Below are 21399 nucleotides of genomic sequence, written 5' to 3'. Positions count from 1 at the left end.
AGTCACTGCCTGTCAGCCTCAGAGGAAGGCAATGGTAAACCCCCTCTGAATACCGCTTACCATGAAAACCCTATTCATAGGGTCGCCATAAGTCGGAATCGACTTGGAGGCAGTACATACATACATACATAGCACCACTATTTCAGCAAAGACATCTTGCTCGCCTAAATCTGGTTAATTTTATGTAGTGCTGTTTTCCCTCTTCCTTCTTACATTTGTAAATGTAAGCAGAAGACAGCAACCCAGAGAACTGGCATTCAAAGGCTGCTGGAATCTTCAAGACAACTATCTCCTATATGTAGGGGGGAAATATACACAAAAGGCCACACAGTGAACTAGACATTGGTGTGGTCTTCACAAATAATTGTGTAATTATTTGGTAATGCAAGTAATGCACATCTTTATTGGGAAATGATCATATATAAAGCAGCCCTCATTCACACTTCTGTCTTGCTCTTTCTTTGGGAAATCATAGTGGCTTACATTGAGCAATCTCTTGCACTCACACTGAGCCAACTCAGACAGGATTAGCTTAAACAATGGAACAATATCATATCAGGGCATCATCTGGGCACTAGGTCACATCTAGTTTAAGGAATGAGTATATGGCAACAAATTATTTCCTTACAATGCCGCTTTTTATTTCAGAAGAAATCCTCATAACACAATTTCTAGTTTTTCTGACTGGTGCCAACAGTACTGAATTAAAAATAATAATGTAAACAAAAAGCTATCCTGCTTGTTAACAGGCTCCTTTGTTGGTCTTACCTGACCAACAACTGATAACATCTCTGTGTGGAATTTTTTGTGATCACTTTCACTGCGTGCCACTGCCTGCTCACAATATAAAGAGAGCTCTCTCTTTGAACAGACTGGCATAAGCCAGCCTTCCCCAACCTGATGCTCTCCAGATATTTTGGACTCCAACACGCAGCAGCTCTAGCCATCTTGGCCAATTGTCTGGGATGATGGGAACAGAAGTCTAAAGCATCTGGAGGGCACCTGGTTGGTTAAAACAAAGGCTGGTTAAAACAAAGCACAAAGCATCATGGCAGGGGATACTACATATGTTATATAGGACTTAAAATTGAAGAGGCAAGACAAAAAATTAAGATTGTGCAAAGCATTCATTGAATACATTGTCATGACATTATGCCACCGTTCAAATGCCAAACCTACCTTTACTAAACAGTTTCTATGACCTGGAACAGAACCATTTACATAGATGATATTGTGTTTCACACTGACCCGCCACACCTGAAAGAGATTAAAATTATCAAACTGAAACCAAAACACTCTGTTGGGGTTTTATAGCTATTGGGCTATTTGCTGTGCTAACTGTAACCACAAAACCTTTCTGAAGACTTTACATAGCAGCATAAGAACACCATCAGAATACTCCGGCCTCACTTTGTCAGGCAAGCCGGCTGACTGGCCTGCTATGGGTGCTGAGGCACTTTGGTGGTTGGAACTGTGCCTCAACAAGGGTAGGGTTGCCACCTCAGGGGATTCCATGTCCCTTTTCCCACCTCCATCAGTGACCACACTGGCAAGAGCAGGTCGGGAAAATCCTCTCCCCTTGCCCTGAGGGAACGCCGTTGTCACTTTAAGCAGGCATGCAAGAGGAGGGGGAAGGGAGGGCCCTTACTTCTCCTCCATGCTTACAGTAACAGTCTCTCGTTCCTTAGTTTGCTTCTTTTGTATTTATGAAGGAAATACGATATTACATGAAGGTAATTATGCACTAGGGAGCTCAGGACAAGTATTGCACATGTATTCACAGCCTCAGCTTTAGTCCACATACATAAGCCTCACCTTTAGCCCGAAAGTTGTCCTAGAGATGTTTCCCATCTGTCCCGGCATCTTCTTTCCTTTGAAAACCCTGGCAACCTTCTGTATCAAAAATACCAAATAAAAGTTAGGCATGTATTCTTTTAAAAAAATGTTTTAAATGTTTTAAATGATATTTTGTACCTCGCCTGGATATATACATGTGTGTGTGTGTGTATAAATAATAATGATGTTGTTGTTATCTGCCTTCAAGTCGACTATGACTTATGGCGACCCTATGAATCAGTGACCTCCAAGAGCATCTGTCATGAACCACCCTGTTCAGATCTTGTAGGTTCAGGTCTGTGGCTTCCTTTAGGGAATCAATCCATCTCGTTTGGCCTTCCTCTTTTTCTACTCCTTTCTGTTTTTCCCAGCATTATTATCTTTTCTAATGAATCATGTCTTCTTATTAAGTGTCCAAAGTATGATAACCTTAGTTTCATCATTTTAGCTTCTAGGGATAGTTCTGGTTTAATTTGTTCTAACACCCAATTGTTTGTCTTTTTCGCAGTCCATGGTATCCGCAAAGCTCTCCTCCAACACCAGATTTCAAATGGGTTGATTTTTTCTCTTATCTGCTTTTTTCACTGTCCACCTTTCATATCCATACATATAGATCAGGAATACCATGGTCTGAATGATCCTGACTTTGGTGTTCAGTGATACATCTTTGCATTTGAAGACCTTTTCTAGTTCTCTCATAGCTGCCCTCCCCAGTCCTAGCCTTCTTCTGATTTCTTTATTGTTGTTGGAATGTATGAGGTTCAACTCTAACTTGGTGGGTTGAGGCTGCATGGGGTTAATAAGGGTAGATAGAGAGCTAGACCTCTTGCTGGTTGAGGCTATACCTATCCCTTTGATCCTCTGCCATCTCTCCCCTTCCTGCTAGGCTGATAAGCAAAGGAATGTTGATCCCAGTTCCTTCCTGCCTTTCTCAGTGTTCTCTTTCTCTTGAGAGGGGAGCAGACATCTTCTCTTTGTCTCTCCTCTCAACCAGGATGAGGGCCAGCACTGGGACCAGTGCAGGCTGCTCCAGCATAGCCAGTTAGCTAAATATAGAACTCTTTCCTATCAAGCATGTACTTCCAGAATAAAGTAGTTGTTTCTTATTTTAAAGCTTAAAGTCTCTGTCTGACTATTTTGCAGGGAAGGTAGAATCTTAGGAAAGACACACACACACACACACACACACACACACACACACAGCTTGCTCAATACTCTCCGTTCTACGCAAATCTGCTACGCATCTCAATAGAGAAATTCCGACAATTGTCTCCATTTTGGTTAATGACTGTACCTAGGTATGGATAATCCTTGACAAGTTCAATGTCCTCATTGTCAACTGTAAAGTTACATAAATCTTCTGTCGTCATCACTTTAGTCTTTTTGATGTTCAGCTGTAGTCCTGCTTTTGTGCTTTCCTCTTTGACTTTCATCAGCATTCGTTTCAAATCATTACTGGTTTCTGCTAGTACTATGGTGTCTGCATATCTTAAATTATTGATATTTCTCCCTCCAATTTTCACACCTCCTTCATCTTGGTCCAATCCTGCTTTACGTATATGTTCTGCGTATAGATTAAATAAATAGGGTGATAAAATACATCCATCTCGCACCCTTTCCGATGGGGAACCAATCGGTTTCTCCATATTCTGTCCTTACAGTAGCCTCTTGCCCAGAGTATAGGTTGTGCATCAGGACAATCAGATGCTGTGGCACCCCCATTTCTTTTAAAGCATTCCATAGTTTTTCATGATCTACACCATCAAAGGCTTTGCTGTAATCTATAAAGCACAGGGTGATTTTCTTCTGAAATTCCTTGGTCTGTTCCATTATCCAATGTATGTTTGCAATATGATCTCTGGTGCCTCTTCCCTTTCTAAATCCAGCTTGGACGTCTGGCATTTCTTGCTCCATATACGTTAAGAGCCTTTGTTATAGAATCTTGACCGTTACTTTACTCGCATGGGATATTAAGGCAATTGTTCGATAATTACTGCATTCCCTGGGATCCCCTTTCTTTGGAATTGGGATGTATATGGATCGCTTCTAGTCTGTGGGCCATTGTTTAGTTTTCCATCTTTCTTGACAGATTTTTGTAAAAATCTGGACAGATTCCGTCTCAGTAGCTTGTAGCAACTCTTGGTATGCCATCTATTCCTGGTGATTTGTTTCTTCCAAGTATTTTAAGAGCAGCTTTCACCTCGCATTCTAAAATTTCTGGTTCTTCATTATACGGTTCCTCCGTGAATGAATCTGTCATCCTGGCATCTCTTTTATAGAGTTCTTCAGTGTATTGCTTCCATCTTCCTTTTATTTCATCTCGGTCAGTCAGTGCGTGGTTTAAATTTCTCTTTCATTTCTCTAATCTTTTGGAACAGGGCTCTTGTTCTACCCTTTTTGTTGTCCTCTTCCATTTCTATACAATAACTATTGTAATAGTTCTCTTTGTCCCTACGTACTAGTCGCTGTATTGTTGCATTTAGGGTTCTAACCATGTTTCTATCTCCTTTTGCTTTTGCTTTCCTCCTCTCTTTAACCATTTTAAGAGTTTCTTCAGTCATCCATTGAGGTTTTTCTTTCTTTTTAACTAGAGGTATTGTCTTTTTGCATTCTTCCCTGATAACATCTCTGACTTTTCCATAGTTCTTCTGGTTCTCTGTCAACTAAGTTTAAAGCCTCAAACCTGTTCCTTATCTGATCGTTATATTCTGGGATGTTATTTAAATTGTATTATAATGATAATGATAATAATAGTAATAGTAATACCATGGAAGTGCTTCTATAAGGAACATTCACAAGCGTAAAATGAGATTCAATATCAGACACCAAACAAAGTGTTTCATTAACATCATGTCATACATACTAGTAAAAAAAAAACCTTGACCCCTATACACAGTTACTTGGAAGTTTCATTAAGCTCAGGAGAGCTGTGTCATGGTCACTATGTAGCGTCCCAATAGACTGCTCAATTTAGAGAGCTTATAGTTTGTTTAAAATGTCTACATTCACTGGAACAAACATATTCTAAACACATATCTTTTTTTGTATAGACAACAGTTTGATAGTAACTTAGTTAAGAATACTTACAGTATTAGAAATTGCTCCTGGTCGTCTGTGTGTTTTAGTTTGGCCATGGGAAGCAGGCTGGCCTTTAAAACCCCATCTTTTCATGACTCCTTGGAAGCCTTTGCCAATTCTAAAATAGATAAAGCCAAATCAAATCAGTTTTGCAATAACTAGCTTGAAAAAGATAATTTCCCCAATAGTACGCACAAAGCCAATATAGGTTGCAGTTTCAGCATAAGACTTCCAACAAATGCTGTTCAAAAATGCCTCTGTGTGGCGGACAGAAAGGCTGAAATCTTATGCGTATATTCCTTGGAGTAATCTACCCGTGCCAAGAAGTCCATAAAAGTTACAAGCCCACAGTAAGTTGCAGAGGAAGGACAGACAGCTGCATTTCTATGTAGGGTATGGATGAGGGGACTACCTTCCTCTAACAGCCCACTTAGTTTCTAAGCTGGGTACAGAGGCAGAACAGAGCACTTAATCTCTCCTCCGTTGGCCTTCTCACTTGTCTGCATGGGATTCCTCACCTATGCCCATAGACTGCCACTTAAATGCAAAGTTGGTGTAAGCCCCATTGAATACGTAAGATTTGCATCCTGTGTTAAAGCATGGAGTCGACATCTACAGCACCCCACAAGCAAGACTGCAAAAGGGCGTAACAGTCACTCGGCATGGCTTTTTGAAGCTTCCCAGTGAGGCAGGAGCAGAGAATCAGAAGGTTCACACTTCCTGTTATCCCGCAGTAAATGTCATCAATCACAGTGCCGAAGGCCGTCCAACAAATGAAACTCATTCAACAACAACAACCAAAGGAGGGCCTTGATACTTCCACTTTCAACAATGGAGTTAAGATCGGAAAGGATGCAGGTTTTGGGTTTTTTTTTTTGCAAAGAATGTCAAACTGACGATTCCCAACCTTCCACTGAAAAGCTCCTTAACTACTCAGACCAAGCTATATACTGGGTTGGATGCAGACTAAGTCATATCTGAGTTCCACAGAAGTCAAATAGACAAGTTAGATATTAGAACTTTACATTATTACAGTGACTGACTTAATTAACCTTTGTAATCCATCCCATTGTTTAGTGCAAGGGTGGGGAACCTTTTGGTTCAGTGAACTAGAGCTCCCCACCCACCTGCGGGGGGGGGGGAGAGATAATGACCAAGCAGGACTGAACTCCCTGCCAATCAGCTGATGCTTGGGGAATTCAATCCTGCTTTCTGCATGAACAGCTGATTCAGCCTTGTTTCCTCTTGCCTCACACCTGATGTCACATATGATGTCAGGTGTGCATGATTTTGGAATATGGTTAGGCAGGCCATATTTAGCCTGTGATCTGGAGGGACCTCACTCCTGGGTTACGTCCCTTCCCTCAAAGGGGCCCAGTCAGTATAAGTTTTGTTGCTGAACAATATAGCATTTTCTTAAGAATAAATTAACCAGAAATCAATCTGCTTTAGAAATATGGGAAATACTCAAGCGCAGAAAAGAGGCAAAGTTGCCTATAAAGTATGTTGATTTCTTTAGCTGGCAGCATAATTACCTATCATTACAGGAATATCTTATGTATATATTTCAACAACATTTGTTTAAGCAAAGTAGAACGGCACAAACATGTTTGTTTGTTTAACCTGTAATTTTCAGACTGGTTATGAGGTATTGCCTTTAAAGAACTTCCTGCTCTGAAACCTTAGAAGACTTCAAGCGCTATCCTGTGCAGGTTTACTCAGAAGTAAATCCCACAGTGCTTAACAAAGCTTATTTTTTCAGGTAACTTTGCACAGAATTGTGTCTGAAGCCGCAATCCTATGTACACTTATCTGCCAGTAAGCCCCACTGAACATAATGGGGCTCATTTCTGAGTTGACATGCACAGGATTATACAGGGTGAAAGCGATATGACTCAGTGTAATGAATATTTAGATCAGACAGGCCATTAAATCAAATGTATTTTGCTGTCATACCAATATTCATAATGCTAATTTAGTTCACAGCCATTAAATACCAGGACTCCTGCCTTGCAAGAGATTCCACTTAAGGTTTTTAAAGTAGCACGTATAGGGAGAAGCTGAAACTTGAAGAAACCAGCTTCAATCACCGAGCACTGTCCTCGCATTAGAAATGGGGGCATTGGTAATGCTTTAGCAATAAAGCAAAATTACAAAGGGGGTGGGGCGAACGATCCGTGGAGAGAGAAAATCCACCTACAGTCACAAACTGATGGCACCAAAGAAAATAGTTCTGTCACCTTTAATCAACCAGTGTAATCCCTGGTGTCAGGGAACGAAGTGTCACTTCAACATTTCACCCAGATGGCCTGTTTTTGTTTTATTGTTTTTTAAAAAAAGAGATGCTGTGAATTATCCACACAGCCATAAATTGTCCTTTTCAAGGGATAAAAATCGAAAAGCAATTTCATCACAACAAATTGTATACATATAAGAGGCAGCACTCTGGGAACACTTTTTCTTCTTCTGACTGATTCAGGTTTTAACAAGCTCCAAGTATACTGCAAGAGAAAGCTTCCAGTTTTTAACAGACTACAGACTTCTGCCTCTTACTGCGGTGAATAAACTCTGCCTCTCTTCTGAATATGCTGAATGCCATAAATTCATAGCCAGTGCATATGTGCCATTATGAGATCTATTTCATTATTAAGAAGTTAAAAGAAAAAGAATGCGAGTAGAGAGACCTTTGGGTCTTTTCAGACAATACTTTCCCATTCCCACCACAGGGTTACTTAAGGACAATCTTGCCCTAAAAGGAGGAGACATTTGGCTTTTGAAAAGAGCCCCCCCCCCAGGTTTCCTGTGCTATTTCTCTCATTTATTAATGGTTACTGTTTTTATATTTTCATGTAAATCACTCTGTATTTGCCTGAAAAGTTATCTATAACTACCTTAAATAACATGGCTAAGAAGGCACTGCTGGTGTTTCTGAGGAGGTGCTAGGACGCCACCAAGTGGAAAACTTGTTAGGCTTCCATCCTGCCCCCATTAGGAATCTAGAACAAGCTGTGCATAGTATTTTTGTCCTATACATAAATGGCTACAGGTTGGAACTTACGTTTTTGCAGTGACATCCACATATTGTCCAGGGCGGAAATGAGCAGCATACAGAGGAGTACCTTAAAAGAGTTGCGGGGGGTTAATGTAATCAAGTTAAGTCTATGATGATGATGATGATGATGATGATGATTAAATCTTGCTCTTCTTCTTACTGAGCCCAAGGTGACGAACAGTCACCATAAAAATACATAGACCCAGCTTGCACACAACATTAAATCAAGCTATGGCTTAGTGCAAATGAGCAAATGTGCAGTTCCCAGTGTGAAGATCATGTCTGCTACACTATGCTGGCTTAACCGTGATTTGGCTTAGTGTTACATTTGGACCCAGGCCTATGGTTCGCCTAACTGCAGACAAACCACTAGCTTCAACCAAGGTTTGTTCTTCACTGCTCACAGTTTATCTGGAGTGAGACAACCACAAGAATTAATTCTCAAAGTTTTCTGCTCGCTCATCTGTTTAGACCCTTCTTTTTCAAAACTCATCTCTACAATCGGTCACATAAATGGCACTAGAATTTTTATTCTATAGTAATTATTTGGATTAATTTCCTAAGTTGCTGATATCTCACTTAACTGGGAAAACATGGTCCAACTATATTTTTTTAAAAATTAACCAAGGAAGAGCAATGTCTTTGGAAACAATATTTGACATATGTAAATGCTTCCTGACATTTCCTGCAATGCCACCCCTCCCAACTTTGTAATGAAACTGAAGGCCCATTTTTCATTTCAAATGAAAGGTGCCATAATACACTACACCTCTGCAATTCAATACAATTCTTAATGAAAAGGGCAGTACATATTCCAGATAAACAATACACGGAAGACTCTGTAGGATAAGAGTAGGCATATTTTGAGTCAATGCATATTTTCAAACTACAAGAGAGAATACATACCAGTCAATAAAACTCAAACATCTTGATTACTTTTATGAGCCTTGTATAAAATAAGAAGCATCTTTTATTACAATGATTTGCAGTTTGGTTAGTTTATTAAATTAAAAATGCACACGCAAACCCCCTGGGTACTACTGAATGTCACCTCCAACAAAAGGCATCCATCAAGGTAGCCCCCACCCCAGCTGCTCAGGAGTGCTCCCCTCCCTCTAGAGCAGATTTAGGGAGAGGGAAAGTGAAGGGGGCAGAGGCAAAAATGCCTCCCTCCCCATTCCCCTGTTGATTGCCTTTCCTCAGTGGAGGAGACACTATCAACTACCACTCTCCATAAAACACAAACAAAAACTCTTTTACCTCAAAGAAAGCTTTGAAAGAAAGAAAAAGGTAGCAGATATGTGAGATAATGGCATGAATTTACCTTCCTACAGGAAATGAGTGGTCTTCAATTTTGACCTTTCATATATATTGGATTGGCTCTTTTTTTCATCACAGGACATTAAAACATATCAGCACACTTTTATACCTCTGCACAATGGCTCTGATTTACCAAGAGAAAATATTATGCAAAATTATATCCTACAGTTCTTCATTTTGCAAAGATTACCTGGCTTAATGATAGCATTTTCTGACACTTTAAATGTTGCAATCTTCTGCTTTGGTGGGACGCCAACTGCTCTGTACATCTCCATTATAGATTCCCCTTTCTGGAAAAAACCATGACCCATAACAAGGAGAAATATTAGAAATTTAGAATCTTGACATTAAAAATGCTTAAACACTTTAAACAATTTAAAATATCAGAGGATTGTGATAAAGGTTAAAGAGAGCCTTTGCCAAAAAGAAAACCAAAGTCATGTCTCGTGGCTTATAACTGTACTACAGAGCAATCCCATACATATCTACTGAAAAGTAAGTCCTACTGTTTATAATGGGGTTTACTCTCAAGTTAAGTGTGTATATCAGGGGTAGCCAATGTGTTTTGGACTATAACTCCTATCAGCCCTACTCAACATGGCCAATGGTCAAGGATGCTGGGAGTTGTAATCCAAAACATTTAGAGGGCATCATGTTGACTACTTCTGGTGTAAAGTATTGCAGTTGTAATTTCCTCATCACAAAGACCTGGATTAAGTTTCCACTCTAAATGCAAAGAGGTGTCAATTATATTTTTTAACCATGGCACAGACAACAGCACACTTACTGTATATCTACACTACAGCCTTAAGACTGGTTTGTCATTCTCTCTCTCTCTAGAACCCTAGGAGTTGTCGTTCTGTGACAGAAATGATTATTTCCAACAGGGATTTTTCAGCACCTTTCCCTATTGACATGTTTCATTGCTCTTTGAGAGAAGAAGAAGAATGTGATGGGCATAAGACTGAAAATTAGTAACATTAACTTATGCTGTCTGTGCAAAGATGAATTCTTGTCACTAATTTAGAATCTATAAATTAGAGAGACTATTTAAGACAAATTCTATTTCTATCAAACCAAGCTAGTTGCTGTTACCAGATAAACCCACAAATGCTTGGTAAGCAGTGGTAACGCAGCCAAAGCTCTGCTCACAGCCAGAGTTAGATTCCAACGAAAGGAGGAAGTCGAATCTCCGGTAAAAGGGGTCGAGGTCCACTCAGCCTTCCATCCATCCGTGGTCGGTAAAATGAGTACCCGGCATATGCTGGGGGGTAAAGAAAGGCTGGGGACGGAACTGGCAATCCCACCCCATATATATGGTCTGCCTAGTAAATGTCGCAAGACGTCACCCTAACAGTCGGAAACGACTTGCTCTACAAGTGCGGGGACACCTTTACCTTTATGTATCTGCTGATCTCACCCATTCCTGGCCCTCCCCCACACCCTGGAGAAACAAGCAATCCGTAATCCTGGTTTACATAGCAATTCAAACTACAGGAAAGCAATACAATTTATGACGGCCTAAATTAAGCCAGAGGAAGTTACCCCATTCCAAACTCCTTTCAGGAGTGGGGCTAATGCCAGCTGAGATGGCCCCTGAATCTGGAAGAAGGAAATCAAGCCTTTAAAACTGACTTCCATGACCCTTTTTTGCTAGTGCAACTTCCACTAGATTGCTAGGTCATGTGACTGAACTAAAAAGGATTTGAAATAGGGGCAAGTCTCTCCTGTCCCATCCTGTCCCCACCACACATCTAGAATGTCCCTTTGGGGAGACTTACTCCAGCCTTGGCTGAACCCCAGCTGAGCCAGGGGAACTTCAGGCTCAGCTAGAGATCTGTCTGCCTAGTCCAACACTCAGCCTCATCCCCATGGATCTTCGGTTTGGATCGCTTCCTTGTATTTGGCTTGCTAATCAGAATTGATTGATTGGAACAAATTGTGATCCCTGGTTCAGACATAACACTGGTTCAAACAAACACTGACTTGTTTTTCCTGAGTGTTAACTGGTAGGAGCAAAGTGGCCGAGCTCTCATGGTAGGTGATTTAACAATGTTTTACTGTGACATAGTCTACGTTTTAAAAGAAGCGTGCTTCTCCTGCCAAGCCTCCAAGGAGCTGAGGGTGGCAGACATGCTCTCTAGCTTCCTGCCCCATTTTATTCTCACAACAACTGTGTAAATTAGGTGTGTAGGAGATGTATCGATTGGCCCAAGGTCGCTCAATGAATTTCAAGGCTGAGTGAGGATTTCTACCCAGGTCTCCTTGGTCTAAGTCCACACTCTATAAACCATACAGTACTGAATGCAGCCTTGTTTACTGTTCTGAGACCGCTTCTGTGGAAGCCTCAGGCTTGTGTGCTCCCTCCTCCTTCTTTGGTGGAGCTGCAAGGAGCTTGGAAAGCCTTTGCTTCCATTTTTGACTAAATGCAGCTTGGCATTCTGTCTGAACTCAGACAAACTGCATTTATAATCTTAACTATGGTTTACTAAAACAAGCCAACTTCAAACCAGGGCTTGTTTTGTTCAACTACACTTAAGATCATTTATTTATTTATTTGACTTGTTCATTGTTTGTCACCTAAAAGGTTTCCAGGTGACTTACATTTAAAGACTTAAATATATTAACCCCTCTGCAAAAGGAAATAAACATTTACATAAAACATTAACATTTTCATACAACATACAAAAAAACATCCCCACCCCAAAAATGACAGACACAGGAGCTTTGGTATCACACTGAGAGCAGAACATAATCACAGTTTACGGCATTAGAAATCAAATTTTGAAGAAAGTGTACTTTTGTATGGACATGGATTAAAATAAGCTCCTGATCCTACAAAGTTTTATATGAACAATAATATTTAAAACTTGCCAAAGTGGAAAGGTTCAATAAAGTATGAACAACTGCAGAATCACAATAAAAATGGTGAAAGTACTGATTCTTTCACGTTTTTAATTCTAATTCAACATACCAGAGACTATAATCTTTACTACAAGGAACTTTCGGTATTAACCAAACAGAGAGAAAACATTGCTTACAAATGGCTTACAGTGGGTTAATTCAGAAGCTGCCCTTGAGTCTCTCTCTCTCTCTCAACATAACAACTAAACGGAGGCGAAATGAATGAAAACTGAAAATTCAAGAAGCTGCATAGCTGTATTTTGTGCTTTAAATGGATTCTCCTAGAAAGCAATTTACATGACTGACAGGAGCGACACACTTGGATAATCACCATCTGTAAGGTGGTCAGTGTTGTAGCAACTTTCCTTTTCCCCAGTGAAAGTGCCTTCCTCCCTGAACTTTTAGAGGAACTCAACAGGATAATTTTAAGGTTACACAGCATCACAAACACAACCCCTTGCTAATTATTTTGTGCACAAATTGCATATCAGTAAACCTTCGTCTGTTTTAGAGATGAAGGCTAAAATACTTCTGTGTCACTTTGCTGAGATTCTCTCACACACACTCTTGCAAATGACCAGTGTAAAAATAATGGCAATCCAAAACTATGTACACGTGCTTCGAGAAAGCTCCACTGTAGTCAATAGAATTTATTTTCAAAAAATGCATTTAGGGTATCAGTGTTTCTTTTATACAATAAAATGTGACATATTTTGAAGATAATTTTTTAAAATGTAAATGTATTATATTTAGACAGCAAATTTAGTTATTGGTGGAGTTCACAACAAATGTGAAATCTGTTATCTTGCAACACATGTACATATTAAAATGTTGTATCTATTACACATGAATCTTTTTTAAGGTAGGAAGCACAAATGGGGGGAGAGGTATGAATGCAGATACCTTAAAGTCTGAACACAGTTACAGTGATCAATAGCAACTAAAGAATTTTTTAAAAATGCAGTCACAAGAGACACAAAAGCTTTTTAGGTGCTTTCTCCCCAAGTATCTGACTTCAGCTTTTCGCCATATCTTCTGACATGTGAAGGAAAATTTTATCAAGATGTTTGACAGAAGATAGCACAGGAAATCATTTCGATTTCTGGAAGGTTTTTATTGAGTCTTTTGGAGAGTGCACTGTTCGTATTATCGAGTGCACACATTTGAAGACTACTCTTTAAAAGAATTACAGGCTATTTCAACTTAGAATACACATGAATTTCACAATCACACAATATTTATTCAATTTGCTAGGATTTGAAACAGCTGACTCCCTGTAACATTACAAACTTAGCTCATGTTAATTTATTCAGAGTAGACCTACTGAAGTTAATATACATGACTACCTAAGGTTCACTAATTTCAGTGGGTCTATTTTGAGCAGGGCTGTGGAGTCGGTACACCGAACCTTCAACTCCGACTCCTCTATTTTTCTACTGTCCAACTCCGACTCCTCTATTTTTCTACTGTCCGACTCCAACTCCACCCAAAATTGCTTCTTGTCAATCAAAATTTATTTGGAAGTCTGAGTCGGTACGTTTCTACCGACTCCGACTCCACCCAAAATTGCTCCCGACTCCGACTCCACAGCCCTGATTTTGAGTACAACTTAGTTGAATATAACCCTAGGTGTCAAACGTGGGTCCCACTCAACAAGGTACCTATTGGCATCTATTTGTAGGTCAACCAGTTGTAGCTACATATGCCACACATTGTGGCATTTCCAGAGGTTGTTACAGGAGAACTGGTTAGCCACCTCTGCCCACAATAAAATATTAATTTTTCAGGGTGGTTACAACAAACAGCTAATATCTGCAAGAGGTAGAGTAACAATTCTGCATCTAGAAGAGCATGCTGTATGGGGATGATAGATCACAAATTATGCAATATATAAGACTGTGTACAGTTCTCTATGGAACTGTTCTCTGTGGGAACCAATTAGTAAAACAGATACACATCCTTTGATTCTGCACCCAGCATTTACAAATTGATAACACAACTCCAAGTTACAGTCTTGTGAATAGTGTGGATCTGAGTACTATTAAATATGTATTCATCCCTCCCACCAAAAAAAAAAAATGCTGGTGGAACTTTTTGCATCATTATTAATTTTAAAACTGAAGTTAATTATCTTAAAACATACACATTTCATTCTGTTTTCAAACTGGAGCATGCTTACATCTGAAGAGCTAAGGTTAATTTCAAAATATGCCAGTTTTCAGAAGCAGCAATGAACGCTAAAGAGATCTATAAAATCTTTATATTGATTAAAATTGAGATTCAGTTTGTGAACGAGCACAGCTGCTAAAATCTCAGCAAAATAACTTAACATTAATTGTACATTAATTCATTGATGGAGCACTCTCATATATTCCACGCAATATATTCTCTATTCTTTGGAAGAGAAGCTCCATACAACACACTTATATTATGCAAGTTGAGGAAGGTGAGAATCAACTACAGCCTGGGGCTTCAAGAGAGTATCAATTTGTTTACATTTGTATCACACCCTTTCTCTAAAGGACTCAGCAGGGAACATACAAGAAAATTCAGTTTTAGGTAGGCCCAAATTCACGCAATGAAGCTTGTGGCTGAATGGAAATTTTAATGCAGGTATTTCCAGTCTAACGTCAACCTTCTATCCATTAAATCCAACTGGTTGTTTGTGGCTGAATCAGAATGTGATACTAGGCCACATATTTTCTCAGTTTTTGAATCAAGAACACACACAATTTTATGGCTGAAGATAAGACTAGGAATGCTCTGTAACACCACTAATAAAAAATAACTGTGTGCTATGCAGGGTTGCCAAGATTTTATAGGGCTTGCTCCTATATCTTTAAAAGCAAGCTTATGTACAGAAATTTAGCAGCTTTTACCATCGTTTTTTACTACAAAAAGTTTTACCAATTATTATTATTATTATTATTATTATTATTATTATTATTATTATTATTATTAAAAGAATGTATATACTGCCTTTCATTTCAAGAAAAAAATACCAAGGTGGTTCACAAACAAGTAAAAGCCAATAGCAAAATAAGAAGATACCTCTGACTTCTGCATATCAGGCTTCTGCTAAAGGCACAGAGTAGAGCAAAAAGGAATATTTCAGATCTTTGCCAGGAAACAAAATATGAGAACAAATGTACAGATTCCTCATGCCCCATAAGAAGTGAATAAAATGGGTTCTACTGAACACACAACTAAAATAACTTGTATGAAATCTCCAATTTAAACATGGAAAGCTAGACCCTGAATTTGTGACAGTCCACTTGGAAGGCAAGAGAAAAACTGACTCTGGAGAGGAAGTGGTCCACCAAGACCATCAGCAATTTTTCAACTAGTCTGTGGGGGGGAAAGTTTAGGAACCACTGCGTCAGAGTCCAATACTATGACTATTTTCTCTGAAGCAATTTCCACCAATTATAACCAAGCACAGAAACTCTTGCAAAAGAAGAGCAGGATCTTCATGCAATAACCTCTGTTCTTTTTACAAGACAGCAACAGCTTCGTTCAAATAAATGTGGTGAGATTTGCGGACAGATGGAAGCACAGCCTCATACATGCAACATTAAAGAATGCATCAGTTAAAATAAGCAGAACATTGCAGATGTGTTTTTTTAAAAAATTAGATGCAAAAACTTCCTGCCATCATTTCATGAATTCTCAATAAATATTACTAAAAGGAATGGTGGGGAGAAATCACATTTTCAAGAAATAAAGGCAAATAGTGGTTCATGCAAGGCATTTTTTTTAAGTAAAAAGGCAATCAATGCATTCTGTAGAAGCATAAATGAAAACTGATACTCTATTGCAAAAAAATAACACAACAGACTTACATGAAACGGTGAGACATTTTTCCCGCCAACAAGTAGAGCAGGACGTTTTCCATCCAATTCTTCCTTTGGGATGAACTTTATTACATGGCAGTCTTGAACCTTCAAGGAAAAAAAGATGCAGAATGGTAAAAGCGATCTCAAATGGTCAAAATAACACCGTTGTCATCAGTGTCATTTGAAATGCAAATGATTAAGTGGTATATAAATCTCACAAATCATCAGTTTATTATGGTCAACAGACCAGAAATAAACTACATATTCCACCAAAACCTGAAATGTAATACACTGTAACACAGAATCAACAGTTCAGTTATATAAATCAACAAATAAGGATTTGTTGAATCAACCTCAGGTAAGACCCTGGAAATAATATTTCCAGCTTCAGGCGGTCAATTGCTTTCTTTATACAAACAATAACAAACAATCATAAGATGCCATACGCTATATAGTACTGCAACCTTTAACCTTTTATAATCTGCTGAGGAATTAGAAGTCAGCATTCATTTGTAGAATTCATTCCTAGCCTTTTGCCACAAATAGCCTCAAGGTGGCTTACAACACGATCAAATATAATTTTAAACAACAACCAACAAGATAAAATATACTGGAGCCAAGAGATAAAAAGGAGAAACATGAACACAGACAGCTGCAAAAAGACCATTATAAGGTTTTCAAACACCAGCTTAAGAGAACTGCACTAACTTTAGATGTGTACCTTTATGTGCAGGTAATCCCAGGGTATGGCTCATGAGGAGCCAGAAGATAACTGGGGCTGCTCCTTAAGCCTTTATTTTCTGCTTGGCTCCATCTCAACACCTATTTTGCACTTGGCTCCAATAACTGAACTTCAGGGTTCTAGTTTAAAAAAAATTCACAAGCCTTAAATTTCTCCCCACCCCGCTATACTCTTGCCCGCAGCTGTTTGTTGCCTGTAAGGAATGCCAAGGCACTAGAGGACTGGCTTTCCTAAACATCATTTTTCTGGGTAAGCCAGAATCTCTGTCAGGTGTCTACCTAGAGCCTTTTATAAAATGAAGGATTAATTTCCTTGCCACAAAAGGCTAAAATAAAGATATGCTGATAGGCAGACTAGTAATGATTTTTGTGGGATGAAAACTTTTCTGCACTTGTACGCAATGTTCCCTAGTATACAACCCCAGAAAACAGAATTCAAGCAATGACCTGGTTCACAGGATTCGGTAAGCCAATTATGGCTTACTTGAGACCGCATGAATGTGCAAGCTTCCATAGAGGAGCTCATAGCCACTTTGCTTCTCTCCAGTCACTAGTGTCATGCTCAGCTAAGACAAGGTTTGGCTTAGTGTGTCATCTAAACTCAATGTTTCTTTATGTCTACAGCTCATGGTTAGCAAGAAGACAGCAGAACCACAAGCCTGGTTTGGACAACATGGTAACATTGGCTTAGTTTAGCACACATGAGTAAAGACCAGTGAGGAGCAAAGTGGCTGTGAGCTCCTCTCTGGGAGTCCACACATTTGCATAGTCCCGGTATGCCATAGTTTGGTTTATTGCGCTATGTGAAGCAAGCCGCTGTATTGACAAGTGTAAAGCATATCTGGTATAAGCTCAATCAGACTCAGCATTATTTTTAGCTTGCTGCCAAGATCCACATTCCCATTTGTCTTCAGAGAGTCACACAACTCTCCAGACTCATCTTAAAGCTAAGCACTAAAAGTCTGTGTTCTAAAAATACTGTTTTATCTTGGTTAGAACTGCATTTATTGTATTATTGTGTTGATTACTGTACAATGGCCTAACACTATTTTACAGTTAAAGAAGAGGTAACAATTCTATAATGTAAGTGAAAAGAACTTAAATATATAAAAGATGTCAAATATATGATCTAGAAGACAGACATGGAATTTTATCCAACAAATCAGATTGTTTTTAAAGTTTAAAATATGATTTGCCTTACCTGAAGTAATGTGACAACCAATTTTTCACCTTTCTTGTTCCACAATGGCATCATTCCCAACTTTACCGCAACAATGCCAACTCTTCTAGAACCTGTTTGTAAAAGCAAAAGCAGTCTTATATTTAACCATTTCCCCAGTCGCCACTGGCGACCATGAATTCCATGCAGGTGAGAGCATGGAGTTTCTTCCAGCTGAGTGAGGTGGCTGCTGAAAGAGGGACTGAGCAGTCAGCTTCCATACTGGCTACTAGCTGGCAACATTTTTTTACCAGCTTGCTTTTTACTTGTAAGAGGAGTCCATCATATGAGTAAAAAGCAGACAAATAATACACACACACTCTCATGCAGGCTAGGAACTTTTGGAGGTTTAGTAGAGGGGCAGAGAAAGACCCTCCGTGGTGCAGAGCGGTAAGCGGCGGTAACACAGCCAAAGCTCTGCTCATGGCCGGAGTTCGATTCCAACGAAAGGAAGAAGTCGAATCTCCGATAAAAGGGGTCGAGGTCCACTCAGCCTTCCATCCATCCGTGGTTGGTAAAATGAGTACCCGGCATATGCTGGGGGGTAAAGAAAGGCCAGGGAAGGAACTGGCAATCCCACCCCATATATACGGTCTGCCTAGTAAACGTCGCAAGATGTCACCCTAAGAGTCAGAAACAACTCGCACTATAAGTGCGGGGACACCTTTACCTAGTGGGGCAGAACAAAATACAAGGACTATGGTTGTAACTTAATATAAAATGACCTATCACATTACAAGATCTAAAGGAAGACAACATTTGAAAATCAGTCTATTGCAGGCCCAAAACCTGCATGCCGAAAGCTACCTACACCGTCTAACAACGCCCCGTTTGACATTTTCCCTGTGATGTACACATGTATATTTATTTTTATTTATTTATTTTATTTATTCTATTTCTATGCCGCCGTTTGGCCAAAAGGCCCTCAAGGCGGCTCACAAGGTTGTGGCTCTGCAGGACACTACGGCTACTTGTTTCCCTGGCACTCCTCCAAAAAGCTCCTTAGAAGTGGTGCAAGTTAATTCCCTCCCATTGGAAGGGCAAAACAACAACAAAACAAAAGAGAATAAACTACCAACCCCACCACTTCCTGCCCTGCTTGCCCCAGATCTCTGCCCCCATCCCTTCTCCTCCAAGAAAGTGCTCTATGCTTTGCAATCCCCACTCCCTTTTTCTTATATACGCCACAAAATTTCACAGCTGGAGCTTAAGCAAATTGCTTATTAGAACTACAAAGGATTTATAGATTTAAAGTAGTAGTGGTGAGCCTTCTCCTTGATATGCTGGTTATGTGTGTGCAGAAAGTAGGAAAAATCTGCAGAACTTGGATTCTAAACCAGACTCGCTTGATTCTATCAGGGTGGCTCAACCCAGTTTGGATCATGAGTCTACTTGTAGTTAGAATCTGCAGATCTCGTGCTGAGGTGGTCTGAGAACTCCAATGCTACCTCTACCTATTTTTTTTTAATGGTTTCATAAACGCCACAACAGGTCAGTAGACGGGAACAGAAGCATGCCTTTCACATTCCCAACCAGCATGGATTCATTCAGTAAAGGACTACAAATTTGGATCTTGGGTTCCTTAGGACGGGAAGGATGAGAGAAAGGAAAGGCTAGCAGGAATAGTGCTCAGACTTCCCATTCCTCATGATGGGCTGGCATGCTGAGTGCTTACGCACATGCAGTGGGGAGAGGAACTGACTTGTATGTTCTATGTCAGCTCCATCCTCAATGGACCTCAATGGACTGACATCCAGCTCATTGATTTTAAACATATATGCAGTTAAGGAAACAGAATACAGGATCAAGAAGTGTTCTGGACATAGGTTTGCTTTTGCTCCTGATCCTATCATATACAAACCTGGCTCCCATGGATGCAAAGGCCAGGGTTCATCTTTTAGTGGACAGAGTTTGCTGGCTGTTTGAACCTTGAATTCTTCGTTTGTAACCTTCTTAAGGAACTTCAAATTGTCTTCTGAAAGGTGCTCATCCCACCACGTGGAATTGCCAGTAATATGCCTACCTACAATACACCACAGTCCCCTACCAAATAGAAGATAACAATGGTTTAGAAAATAAAACACAGACTAACCTTTTCCATCTTTCAGTTCTGATACCGTGACTAGAATCTTCAACATATCCCCAAGTATAAAGAAAGGTAAATGTAAAAACCCAGGACTGGCAAATACCTGCAGCACATATCTCTAAATCAAAGCTGGGGAAAGCAGGGATCTGATAACTACTGTATCATTTTAAAGGAATTTTGAACCAGTTGATTATCATTCAATTGACAGCCCACTGCATAAAGGTGGCGATGGTTGTGAGATCAGCGCAAACACAGGCAAGACCTGATGAACCAACATTGTTCAAAGCCTACTTCCCTTTTAATTCCCTGTCCACGCGCTAGAAAAGGAGAGCTTCACAAATTACCACAGGAGCATCCCCCAAACGAAAACAGTATGCGCTGTAGGAATCGATATTCCAAGAGTGTCAACAAACCCCAGTGTTCCTTCTCTCCACACTAGGCCTGCCATCGTCCTCCCCGACACGAACCCTATGTGTTTAACAGCCCAAAATTCAACATATAAATCTCCCCCCCCCAAAAAAAAGAGTCGTGCAGAGATAGGGTCATCGCCACCTGTGCAATTTCTGCTTTTCCTGTCGTTAAGGGAACAGGAGTCCTGAAACTGAGGAGGGGTGGGCGGGGGAAGCCATTTGATTCGACATGCATGGAGGGGGCAAATGGAAGGGGACAGAGACATGATCGGACTAGAACGAGCGCCCTGGAACAGTTGAGCAAGCGCGCCCACCCACGTACCCGCTCCTAATTCTTGCTTCCTGGCCCGAAACGTTCAGGCCTCTGGGTAACAACCGCAAGCCCAACCGGCACAGCAACCCCACGCACGACATCATCCCTTCTGAGAGCGGCGCTCTCGGCCTGCCTGGATTTCGGCAGAGAGTTCGGGGGAAAATCTTCCCCCTGGGTCTACGCAGCAAGTTCCGGCTACACTTCGTTCCTACTAGCTGCGTCGGCGCACAAAGAAGCGGAGTTTATTCTGAACGACATAGCCGAAGGGACGTTTCCGTCACAAACACACCTACTCTGCTCTCCTCAACACAGATGTATGACAGATACACCGTTGTCTTATATCTCTGTTGCTCTTCCCCAGTCAACCACAGGCCGAACGTCGCCCCGCGGGAAGCGGCTGTTTTTTACCTTAGCGGTCAAAAAAGACGGCGAGGTGGGGCTTGCACCTTCTGCTGGTGGGAAGTCTTCATTGCAAGGCGGGCTGGGCTATACGATACGCAACGATTATCGTGGTTAGGGCTCCGCGACTGCCCGACTTTTAATGAGAACCCGGGATTCTCATCAAGGCGGCATAATGGGAGCCCATCTGATCCCCTGATCTGTG

The 21399-nt window shown here is 40.4% G+C and overlaps 1 protein-coding gene across 2 annotated transcripts in view; it reads right to left on the bottom strand.

Moving 5' to 3' along the window:
* Window positions 1-21009, bottom strand: part of MRPL3 (mitochondrial ribosomal protein L3) — a 40896-nt gene extending 19887 nt beyond the window's left edge. The window contains exons 1-9 of one of the 2 annotated variants that reach the window (XM_061587140.1): window positions 20805-21009; window positions 19848-20029; window positions 17969-18060; window positions 16033-16131; window positions 9477-9576; window positions 7973-8033; window positions 4924-5032; window positions 1816-1893; window positions 1180-1257 (exon numbers count right to left, since the gene is read on the bottom strand). In XM_061587140.1, the coding sequence (XP_061443124.1) occupies window positions 1180-1257; window positions 1816-1893; window positions 4924-5032; window positions 7973-8033; window positions 9477-9576; window positions 16033-16131; window positions 17969-18060; window positions 19848-20029; window positions 20805-20899 (894 nt within the window). In that variant the 5' untranslated portion in view covers window positions 20900-21009. The remainder of the gene's footprint in view (window positions 1-1179; window positions 1258-1815; window positions 1894-4923; window positions 5033-7972; window positions 8034-9476; window positions 9577-16032; window positions 16132-17968; window positions 18061-19847; window positions 20030-20804) is intronic. The other variant, XM_061587141.1, reaches the window with a different exon arrangement.
* Between the last annotated feature and the right edge of the window lie 390 nt (window positions 21010-21399).

This window comes from Rhineura floridana, chromosome 10 (genome assembly GCF_030035675.1).
Source record: "Rhineura floridana isolate rRhiFlo1 chromosome 10, rRhiFlo1.hap2, whole genome shotgun sequence".
Taxonomy (NCBI): Eukaryota; Metazoa; Chordata; class Lepidosauria; order Squamata; family Rhineuridae; genus Rhineura; species Rhineura floridana.
Note: the sequence above shows the minus strand (reverse complement) of the source record. Positions and strands in the feature narration are given on the sequence as shown.